Genomic DNA, 12,199 nt, shown 5'->3' on the forward strand with positions numbered 1-12,199 from the left:
TGCAATATAAAGTGGGGAAAAATGTCTAAATTTGCCATTTAGTTGGCATTCAAAGTATCAATGTAAACGTAGGTCCATAGGTAAACATTAGGTTAAACCAGGGGGACTCTGTATGTAAAGGCATTACTGAATATATACGACCCTGTATAAGTAGGTATTCTAAAATGCATAAATTACTTACGTATTGGCATATTTTGAACCTGTCGATTCAGTTATCATTCGATCTACTGAAGCGAAGTACTTGGCCCACCAATCCGTGTCATCATCTTCATCATCAAACTCATCAACGCTAAATTTTCTCTTCTTCGATCTCCTAGTTTTAGATTTTTTTTTAAGGTCTTGCGTGCCGTAACCTGCAGGTAGATGTGTCAGTGAAGGTAAGTTGTAATCAGTCAAGATTAAATAAAGCCGAAATTCTCATTTTTAATCAAAATATACCAATGGCGCAAGTAGGAGATAGACCACATAAGGTTTGATGTGCCTCCGACAAAGACCAATGACATGCGTTGCAAGACCAGCGGTTGAATTGGGCGGAGTCAGTACAGCCAGTATCTTCGCTTTGATGTTTAGATTAATGTCGATTTCGTTGTTTGTGTGTTGATGAATTTTTTTTTATATCAGAGCAAAATGCAGCATAGCAAATAAATGAAAAAAAAAATTAATTCGTCACTGGAACTTTTATCAGTGAAATGTGTAGAAGGGTGAGAGATATGGACACTGGACTGACTCCGCCCACTTCTAACACTAGTCTTGAAACCTACATCGTCAATAATTGTCTGAGGCATATTAAACCTTGTGCGATACAGCTCCCATTTGCACAATTCTTATGTTTCAACTTGAACTGGTGATACCCGTATACTTTTGTTATTATTTAATAAACAAATACGATAATCGATAATAAATTGCCGAAATATTTTAACGCATTCGCTCCCCTTCATGAAGGCGAGAGCCCGATTCTATTAGAGTCAGAGTAACTCCGAACGGGGCGGCCTCGAAAACCGAGAAAAACCATGATGTTCTCAAAATCATGTATTAATAAGAAATTACGCATTAATGGGAGTTATTAATCGACGATTTTGAAGAAAATTAGAGCATGCTAATAAGCAGTCGGCGGAACGCTTATTTTCTATATAATTATTTTAACATTTTTGTTAAAATGATGAATTTCTCCTTTCTCTAATCAAAACACCTACTCACCTACTGGAAAAGGTATCCCTTTTAAAAGCAAGGGGCTGTTTTCCTTCTCACAAATTTCAGAGCCGCGAATCGGGAGTTGCAAGTAGTCAATTTCCCGCACAGTTTCCCCATAAGAATTTAGTGGATGGAAAAATGGTTTCTCTTCTTCATTTGCCTCTCTTCGCCTTGGTGATGACGCGATTATGTATTTGTGAATCGAATTAATGGTATGACTGCCCACTAAAGTATACCTAGTAACAAATTATTTGCGCTTAAACATCTGAGTTTGTGATGGAAAGAAGATATTTCGCCTGTTAGTCTATCTACAGGGTGTATCAGAAAATGTTGGTGGATGGTTGTGGATGCTGACACTTTGGAAGGGGTATTGTTTGGAAAAAATCGTATCTCTAACACTTTTCGAGATATTTCCAAGTAATTCATTCAATGCATTTCCAGTAATAGTTGAACTAGTAAATTTTAAAAAAGTCGGCCCTCTAAATCACTAATTTTACAAAAGGCGAATATTATTTTCAGTTAAATTTTACTGAGAATAGTGTGCACATCGACCCTGTTGTGAGGACGGCCCTATTCTGAAATAGCATAACTTAAGACAAGCAAATTGTTGCATAGCAATTTCGGATAATACACTTGATTTGCAACACCGCTATGAAACTTGGTTTGTTACCTTTGTTAATGACCGCGCGCGCCACTGGACTCTTCAAGCTTAATCACGAAATTTCGACTTGATCATCGTTTTTAGCGTGTTTGAGAGATGTTTCATGCAACACTCCGCTTTGGGGCACAAACACTTTATTGAAATGTACGTTCCAGAATAATTCATACAGGCGTCAAGAACGCGAAGCTAGTTCAGATTAATTCAAGTTATTTCCGTTTTTTCTGAGTCGAAATACCCAGCAGCTTCTTGCCGCCTTCAAGCAATCGATATTAATTAATTACGCCGGAAAACTACTGAGTTGTCCTGAGCCTTGCTTATGTTTGCGAAACGTTCATCAATTATGAAGGTGAAATTAGAAACCACCCCAGAGCGTTCCGGACAAAATGGCGGATATAAAAAGCTCTTCTACAGGCTGGATAGAACCAGGCCGCATCAAACCTCCATCCGGTCTCTACAAGTCTGTACCCCACCATGGGTACAGACTTGCGCTTGTACTCTGGACCCCACCTTAAAACAAATAATCGATATAACCTTAATATTACCTGCCAAAGCTGCGGCAGTCCACCACTCTTATAGTAAGCGGAGGTCGGTACAATTCCTGTTCAGGTAAATCCAATTCTAGAAACTTTACTGGAGTAGAGAAATTGAGATTTTTTCTGGAAAATATGGGCATCTTTGTTCTGTTTGTGCGGCACAATGCGTTAAGTCTTAGAAATATTATTTAACACGACCTATTCACCTGAAATTTGTTATAATACTAGAATGTAGAATATTTCCAGCGCACTCAATGTCCACTCTTGGTTTATCAACATTCAACAAGTGGATTCGTTTTAAATCCCTCAGGCCCCAAAACAGCACATCTATTCTATAACGTGCCAATGTCGGTCGAATATCTTTGGGAATCGGCAGTAAGATCTCAATGTTCTTCGGGTCAGTGTCCTAATGGAATTCATTGTCAGTTACTGATATACATTTGAAACTTTTCCTACCTTGAAAATTGGAATATTCTTTGGATTTGGTAGCCCTGGTAGTGGATCGTCAGACACTCCGGGTATTTCTAACAATTCAAACGCCGCTAGGAGCTCTCCAGCATGGTCTATGCCACGCCTGATGGTGAACCACTCAAGAGGTGGTGAAAATAGAGATTTTTGGTGTTTCTGTTCGTTTAGCTTCACGTGAGGTTTGGCCAAGGCTCTGCCAATAAACTCGGATTTTCCTACCTTATCCTGGTCGAATATCTCTACAACGATGGATGGCGGGTCTTCCTTTATTTCATTTGCTGTACCTGAAATATTCATTTGTAATTTTTATAGAGGGTTCATTAAAATCCATGGTAATGTCATTTAAACAAATTTGCAAAGGGATATTTTGTTAGTAACAGATCTTTAAAAGCTGAATAAGAGACCCGCGCACTAAGAATTCTTAGTGCGAAAATAGAATAGTTCACAACTTTTCTTGGGTAACCCTGTATTTTTCGTTATAATTTTAAAAATTCTAATTGCTTACCAAAAATCAATATTTCTTCAAAAATTAACAGTTCATCCCAAGTCGGGCTAAGAGTTTCTTCGATAACTTGGGTTGTTTTGCAAAACTCTCCGGCAATAATCCTGGCAAATGGATCTGACAAACCTGAAGCGTCACTACCGATTAACGATCTGGCTTGATAAATGTATGCACGAAGTTGAAAAATCTGGAAAAATTTTTAAGTATAACGGACGCAAAAGCTTTCAGATTGGTTGTTTTCTGTTTTGATCAACGTTTCAGCGCTTTGTAGAGCACTTCACTCTGTATCCCCCAATAATATTAATCCTTCAATTAAGCATATATGGGTTATGACTGATTAGCCATGCAGCAGTTTGGTGCCAGTGGCACCATCTATGAGGTAGCGCTAGCCCCCTCAATGTTAGGAACTATAAGTATACAGGGTGATCTACCTCCTGTTAATATTTAAATTTTTTTAGAAAATTCACAAAATATGTCAAAATAATTTTTAAAGGGGGACCAATTTTTATATAAAATTCAACCCCCAAGCATCATTCTTATGCATGTTACAGCAACCCTCGTAACATTTTAAATGACACGAAGGATCATGAGACATCTGAGATTCAAGGTGTTTCAAGATTACGTTTCATATAGTAATTCTATTCAAAACCTATTGATCAGTTTCTGAGCAAAACAGCTATTAATTTCATAAAAAAATGCAATACAAACTCAGGTAAATAATACGTGGACATTGAAAAAACTTGTTGTTTGTAGAACTTGTAGAGAAATAAAAAGATATTTTTGTGTTTTTTTATATTTATTTTTCATATACAATATACTCCAGAAGTTTGACGTGATCCTCCCGATTCACTCTGCATAGCTGTAGAGAGCTACATATGTAGAGTTAAAATGGCCGTCATAAAAGAAATAATAAAATCTATTTATTCATTAAATAGAAATAAAAAAACACGATATAAATGGTATTAGAACAATCAAATAAAAAAAAATCAAATATGCAATTCATATTACGGACTTATTCCACAGGAATGTGCAAATATCGAACATCCTTCATATAACCGAAATGTGAATGGGATATTCCAAGAGGAATATGCATTTTCAAATATTTGCTTGCTCTCTGGAGTAACCACAATACATACCGATTTGTTTATTAATATGACGAATGACCAAACAAATATTTAGAGTAAACTCTATAATTTATTTTTCGAAAATATTCAATTCGAGGACAGTTCGATAGGGGAGAGTTCGATCTGCAACATTTTGCAATTTGCACAGTAATAGGGAAGAGAACCATGCAGCAAAATCTGGGGAAAAAAGATAGCCAAAACGACCCCCCCTGATTGAAAACAATTAATTTACTGAGTAGGTCTCAATACTTACATGCTTTTCGACGTAATGCAATGTCGAGGGGGGCAACGCTCGAGCCCTATCTGCATTTTTGATCTCTTGAGAAATCTCATATCCTTTGGGGATTCCAGATACGAAGTTCTTCTTGTGCTTTAACAGACCAAGCCAAAAGTAGATTTGGAGTTTGGCTGGAACGCTCCACCCGCTGGGCCCGGTGTTTCGTTTACCAGGCCACTGCAAAAAGCAAATTTAAATTGGAGTCTTGACATTTTTCGGGGGAGTACTAGATAGAGGTTGGCTCTAACTTCTTGAGGTTGATTAACGAGCAGAATTTAAATGTAATAATTTTTCTGTTTAAAACACGAGAAGTGGATGGTTGACGAAAGCCGTCACCAAAATGTTTGGCCTCGTTGCTATGGATACCGATAGGACCCGTGGGAAACGAGCTTGTTCCCTGATAGTTAGGCGCACAACCCGCAGAAAATCAAAAACGTTCTAAAATCGAAATTCTTTCGATATCGTTTTAGAATCGATTTTAATCCTTACAATCGGAAGACTCGATTATAGGGGATTCGGACATATTCCCACGAAATACGCCATACCTTTAAAAATATTGTCTCGATGGTTCCACAGTTTCTGCCCTTTTCCTCTTCCACTATCGAATAAATTATATCTCTTGCTGATACACGGTGGTACGCCTGGCGTTTTCCGCCACATATCATCCACAAAAATACATCCGGGAGGGCATGTTGTGGCTGAAAAAGTGATATTCATGGTTCAAAGTAATTCCATCGAACGACCCATCTGACCGTTGTAATGTTTGATGGTTACTGCGCACCACATTTTCTTTTTTTTTAACGAGTGCCGTTTTAATTCGACGATCAGATGCGTAACGCATGCGCAGTGATTTTCCCTAGAGTATCTCTAGATTTGCGATATTCAGCTATCGAGCTTCGTATTTCAGATCAGAGTGAGCGGGATGAGAATTTAAGTTTGAGTCGCATGAGCTGATGGAAAGGTAGAAAATGGCGGATACCGGATAGGATGGTACAAAATTAAAAAAAAATTAAAAGTGTTGAAAAAAAAATTTTTATACAAATTTTAGGGCCGATTTTCCTCTATTTTCAGCAGTTTTTAATTACCAACTTACGTCTTCGGTTAAAAACTTTAATTTTGACAAATACGTTTGGGCCGTTTTAAGTCGATCCTTGAATGAGTTTTTGGTCACTATCGCCCTGAGGTTCTTGGCTGCATTGCCGATATGCTCCTAAAATGAAAAAGCTGTTAGTATACGCAGTATTCGATGTTGAGCGTCCGTGTGGTTCCTCCATAGCATTTGTGTGGTGCGTTAATGAGTGTCATGAATGAATGATTTTGTATGCATTAAAGAATCGTGGTAATAATTAGTAAATGGAAAAATGTATACATTTCTTGGTAACCTCAGGTTACTGCCGATCTAAACCCCTTCAAACAACCAGGACTAAACTATTCCATAGTGGCCCGCTGAGGACTATTCCGAACACTATACACAGGGTAGAAGATTTTAAGAAATCTTATTGAGGAATGTGGCCAAGAAAAACACACAAAAATTCCCATTATTCTCCCCACACAATATAATTTAAAATCCTTCTTACAATTTCTCTCTGGCATAATTTCAATCTCTCCTTATCCAGCTTAGTTTTTCCGCTTCCAGGGCCAGACATAGATGCTTTAGATACAGTTACATATTTTCCACATGCAATGGACAATTCCTCTAGAATAACTTTCAATTTATACTCCGTGTCCCGGTCTTCTCGATCCGATGCAGAAATTATTTCTTCCAGAGCGTCTTCCTACGTAAAAATCAGCAAATACTTAAACATGCATGGACAATGCGTAATTTTATGTAACGAATGGGATTTTGAGGGGATGATGTAAATATAACCCGAGTTGTACTATACAGGGTGTTTTCAAAAATATGGGGTAACATCCGAAAAATGGAAAGTTCTTGTTAAAGGGTTACACTTTTGCTTATAAATTGGGTAATTATACCGTAAACGGTTTTCGCTCCGATCGTTCTGATTTTTTAATATGTTATTCTAAAGGTCATTTTGAACAACTTTTCTAAAGGGACAAGGGCGCGCAAATGCCTCTTTCACACTTTTTTTTAAGTTGAACATTTTTCCAAATCCAACTGTCTTACGGGATCGTGGAGCGAATAGGGGTGCTGGGTGGGGTAAACTGCTTCACTATGGGTATGTAATATTTTGTTGTTGATTTAAAGATCTGAAACGTTGTTGATAATTACCTCACTCAGCACTCCAATTCACTCCCCATGAATCCCGAAAGACACTTCACTTAATCGACTAAAATACTAGCGTGGCCCCTGCGCAAGAAAGATACACAAATATTTTACAATTTTATTTTAATTGCAATCGCAATTGAAAAAAAATATACATTCTGATCAAAATAAGTAAATGAAAAACATATTGCTAGATAAGAATTGAAACTAAATGAAATAAATTTCCTTTACTGAGGTGATCCGAACTAACCTGAACTAAATGAAATAAATTTCCTTACTGAGGTGGATGTAACTTTGCAATTTTAATAGAGAAATAATGAATATCGCTTAATAAAGGAAATGACCGTTTAAACAAAAATTCTGCTAGATATCCAACAAAATGGGGCTTTTTTCTTCCATATCTGGGAATGCTGGGAGAATCAAGCAATGTTGTCTAATTGATAAATTTAAAAATGATTATTTGGATGAAAAATAGAAATGTGTTACTTTACCTTACCTTACCTTACCTCACCTTACCTTATCTTACCTTACCTTACCCCACCCAGCACCCCTATTCGCTCCAGGATCCCGTAAGACAGTTGGATTTGGAAAAATGTTCAACCTAAAAAAAAGTGTGAAAGAGGCATTTGCGCGCCCTTGTCCCTTTAGAAAAGTTGTTCAAAATGACCTTTAGAATAACATACTAAAAAATCAGAACGATCGGAGCGAAAACCGTTTACGGTACTCTTACCATAAATTGTTATTCAAAAACTTACTCTTACCGAAATGGAGCTCTTCAAAATTTGATAGAAAAAATGGTATTTGTAAATAACTTTTCTTCCAATTGATCAAATTTAAATAATTTCAGGTCACCGTGTATCATACCAAAGTTAATAAGATAGGACCTATAACACTGATTTCTACATCCTCAGGGACGCGGAGGGGGCTATCCGCAACTTCTTTATTCCTAAATGTTTAAAATTGTTTAACCGTTATGTGGTTTACTAGATTTCTGATGTATCTAAAAAATATATATTTCTAGTTGATGTACGTAAACTTAGTTGCTATCCGAAGAAAACTCCCTTTTATTAAAAGGTGTATTTTACAAAAGTAAAGGAATTTTGCGTTTTTTACTTTTTTACTTCAGCACTTAAAAACCCAAATAAACAAAATTTTTGTGGTAAAATTATTTAACATAAATTGATTAATTTGAAATCACTTCATTAAATTTCATTAACTGGAAGAAAAGTTACCTTGAAAATACCATGTTCGTTATCAAATTTTGTAGAGCTGTAATTTCCAAAGGATAAGTTTTTGGAAAACAATTTATAAACATGAGTTCAATCTTTTAACAAGAACTTTCCATTTCCGGGTTACGGCTCGCATTTTTGGAAAAAAACCCTGTATTATATTTACATAGTAATATAAAAAGATTTAGTTTTTTTCTGAATTTTGCATAGTTTAGCCAAAAATAATAATTTTTTAAATACTAAATAGCTTAGAACCCTTTTTTTTACATTTTCACCTACTAGGCATCTTGCATGGTGACAATTTCATTGTGGTTATTGTCATATGTTTTTTACGCATTTTAGGATTTAAAGTTAGAACTTAAAATTTAATATAAAAATCCATTTTTTTTACTCATTTGCTTTCTTATGTTAATTAGCACCTTTGTAGGTACGTCTGTAGGTCTCTTTCGGCGTGCAGATTATTTCAATTGTAGAAAGTGACAATCACTACAATGAAACTATTACTACAAAAGCTGCCTGCTAGGAAAAAATATTACTGTTTTTAGTCATAAATTAATTTAAAAATCAAAAAATATTTTTTATTGAGATACACAGAATTCGAAATAGACGTAGATCAATTTTTACTTTAAAAAAATTTTGTCTATTAAAAAATTTTATTTGCTTGATAATTCAAATGAAAAGAAACGTTCGAAAACTTTCTGTTAAAATTAGTTACCAAACTACACTCATTTACAATCGATTTTGATTAAACTTATAATGGTTATAATGGCCCTTATAATTTGATTATTACCTACAATTTTCAATCCATAATCTAAATCAGAGAAAGTTATTTTTTTAAATATTTAAATTATGGGACCCATTTGGAGGGCCACTTCTCAGTAACGGTATCCCGTAGGACCAATATTTATAAAAGCTTTTTAAGCATTCTTGGCCTAATTTTTACAACCATAAGTTATGTACCAACTTTTCGAAGTACCCTGTATACGACACTTACGAGTTTGTCGGCAATTTTTCCAATGATATTTGAATTGTACATTCTCCGTCTGTAATCTGGCCAAGACGACCGAATATGAAGGCAAGGTTTGTTGTCCCAATATGGCAAAAAGTAATAAATTTTGTCGTGGGTCATGGGTTTGGTGGGGCTCGTTGTACTTTGCCAAAATGATGAATCCGAAGTCACTGTTTCTAAAATCATTTGCTTGATTTATTGTCACAGACCAGGTAATATTACCTCGCAAACTTAAGCGCAGCTGATAAATACGTCCAATGAGACCTCATAGATTTTTTCACCGTTATTAAACAGGACGTTTCGTAACAGTATGTCAAAAATCAGGGGGCAATCCTTGGATAATTTTAAGAAAAAAAGGTTCGTATTGACATAGGGCCGGTATCACTTCCCGTCTGAAACACGGGGGGTAATTTTTTAAAAATTTTTTCCCTAATAAGTCCGTTCAAACATTAAATATTTTCATGAAAATGAGTGAATGTGAAATAGGTATAGATGCACATCTTTTAAGGGGAAAAAAATTTATTAAATTTTACCAGCGATGCCACCATTGATGTGAACTTGAACATTTTAAACGAAAAGTATGATACCGCACTGTTTTGTTAATAGAGATACTTTTTTAAGTGCTCCACATTCCTGTGAAAAAAGTCTCTTGAATATTTTTTATAATATTAATCTTTTCATGGGAAAAAACAAAACGCGACAAACTGCAATTGAAAAATCGCTAATTCATTCGTTTAACACAATAAAAAATACACCTGGGATTTTTGAAGGGGTTAACGTGCGAAAAAGGGCCGTAGCACGCATTCTTGCAGGTGGAGGACATTTTCAACGCCGTATTTAATTGTTGTTTCACATAAATAACGCAGTGTATCTAATTTAGTCCTGTAGTGTTAATATTAGTTAAAAAATAATGTTTTATTTTTTTATTTTTCTTCCCATGAATAAAGTTAACGTTATGAAAAATATTCAAGAAACCTTTTTTTTCGCAGAAGTATGGAACATTCGGAAAATTAATTTTATTTATAAAAACCAGTGGTGTGTCACATTTTTCGTTTAAAAAAGTTTAGGGTCACACCAATGGAGACTCCACCGATAAAATAAAAAACATCGTTTTCTCTTTAAAAGGTGTGTCTTTCCACCTATTTTACGCTCAGTTTTCACAATAATATTGGGTTGTTCGATGATTAATGTCGTATTTTTTATGTTTTTTCAAAGTGTATAAACTTATACACTCACTTTCAAAAAAACCGCAACACCAAGAAGAACGCATCGTACACGTTTGAAATTCTGGTATTACGTTGGGTTTGGTAATAGATAAAAACGATCAAAATATCAAAAGAAAATTATTGTAAATAAGTGAAAAAATTTAATAATAATTTAATAATGAGTGGTATCTTCTCGTAAATTAATACATTACTGTAAGCGACGTGGCATGCTTAAAATTAAATTGTCAATATCTTCCGGTGGTATTGTATCCCAGGCAATCTGCACCTGCTCGCGGAGTTCATCTATGGTCTCTGGAGGGCGAGTTAAACGTTGAAGTCTCCGACCCATTATATCCCAAACATGCTCTATTGGGGACAATCTGGAGACCGAACTAGCCAAAGCAAAGTATCCAAATTTTCAGCTTCCAAATACCTCAAAGTATCGTTGGCTACATGTGGTCGCGCATTATCCTGTTGAAATGTGCTTCCAGGATGGTCGTGCATGTATGGTACAAGAACCGGTTCTAAGGCACTATTAAAGTACCTCTGAGCATTTAATCTATCATAAATGAAAACAAGAGGAGACCGACTACCATACTGGATGGCATCCCAAACCATGACACCTGGTGTTAAACCAGAATGACGCCTTTCCGAAAAGTCCAAATTTAATCGCTCTCCTCTGCGCCTTCCAACTCGTAACCGTCCATCAGATCGCCATAAACAAAATCGGCTCTCATCACTGAACATGATTCTTCTCCACTCATCCACCCATTGTACTCTCAGACAACACCACTCCAGTCGGGCCACCCTGTGGTTTCGTGATAATGGAAGCCGACGCATAGGACGATATGAATTTAGTCTAAAACTTCGAATTCTGCGATATATCGTACTAAGGGAGACCCTTCGATTTAGGGTGGCTACCCAGTCAGCACCAAGAGACGGAATTGTTTCAAACGGGGCGCCTGTCGCTGAATGACGAAGTCGCGGGTCTGCGCGTTGGTTCGTCATTCTTGGACGGCCACTACCACGATGACGATTTACTGACCCTTCGTTAGACCAATCTCTCCAAGCTCTTAGCACTGTTGATGCGTTTCGATCCAATCTACGTGCAATTTCGCGGAAAGGTCAACCTGCCTCATGCATACCAACAATTCTTCCCCTTTCGAAGGGAGTTAACTGCCGATAAACTGCATTTTGGCGTACACGAGGCATTTTGCACTACCACACATTTAATATGGTACTAACAATGGTACCTTTATCGCTATCCGCCTGTAAGAAAATTTGCAAAAAGAACGATCGTCACAGATGAAAAAGTAAAGAAAAACTTCATATCGCATTAAAATACGAACTTAAAATTTTTATCATTTTTTTCTCTTTACAAGTCTAAAATCATACCAAAATTTCACATACATACAATGCGTTCTTCTTGGTGTTGCGGTTTTTTTGAAAGTCAATGTATTAATAATAAATATTAATCGATGACGTAGTGACCATCTTGGTGGATGACCTTTTGCCATCTTTCGGCAAGTTGGAAAATTCCGCGTTCGAAAAAGCCTCGATTTTTAGAAGTAAAAAATCGATTTAACTCATTTTTAACGGCTTGATCAGAATCGAAATTTTTACCATTCAAATGATTTTGAAGGGAACGAAACAAATAATAATCTGATGGCGCCAAGTCAGGGCTATGTGGTGGATGAGGTATCAATTCCCAATTTAGTTCCAATAATTTTTGACGTGTTATGCAAGACGGATGGGGTCTAGCGTTATCATGATGGA

The 12,199-nt window shown here is 36.2% G+C and overlaps 1 protein-coding gene across 2 annotated transcripts in view; it reads right to left on the reverse strand.

The window, feature by feature from the left end:
- LOC136340971 (otoferlin-like) overlaps window positions 1–12,199 on the reverse strand; it is a 33,713-nt gene that overhangs the window by 9,655 nt on the left and 11,859 nt on the right. The window contains exons 14-24 of one of the 2 annotated variants that reach the window (XM_066285506.1): window positions 9,204–9,394; window positions 6,334–6,531; window positions 5,850–5,966; window positions 5,302–5,454; window positions 4,733–4,933; window positions 3,359–3,542; window positions 2,842–3,137; window positions 2,592–2,791; window positions 2,395–2,508; window positions 1,198–1,427; window positions 182–353 (exon numbers count right to left, since the gene is read on the reverse strand). In XM_066285506.1, coding sequence (XP_066141603.1) covers window positions 182–353; window positions 1,198–1,427; window positions 2,395–2,508; window positions 2,592–2,791; window positions 2,842–3,137; window positions 3,359–3,542; window positions 4,733–4,933; window positions 5,302–5,454; window positions 5,850–5,966; window positions 6,334–6,531; window positions 9,204–9,394 — 2,056 coding nt within the window. Of the gene's footprint in view, window positions 1–181; window positions 354–1,197; window positions 1,428–2,394; window positions 2,533–2,591; window positions 2,792–2,841; window positions 3,138–3,358; window positions 3,543–4,732; window positions 4,934–5,301; window positions 5,455–5,849; window positions 5,967–6,333; window positions 6,532–9,203; window positions 9,395–12,199 lie in introns of both variants that reach the window. The other variant, XM_066285505.1, reaches the window with a different exon arrangement.

This window comes from Euwallacea fornicatus, chromosome 9, assembly GCF_040115645.1.
Source record: "Euwallacea fornicatus isolate EFF26 chromosome 9, ASM4011564v1, whole genome shotgun sequence".
NCBI classification, from domain to species: Eukaryota; Metazoa; Arthropoda; class Insecta; order Coleoptera; family Curculionidae; genus Euwallacea; species Euwallacea fornicatus.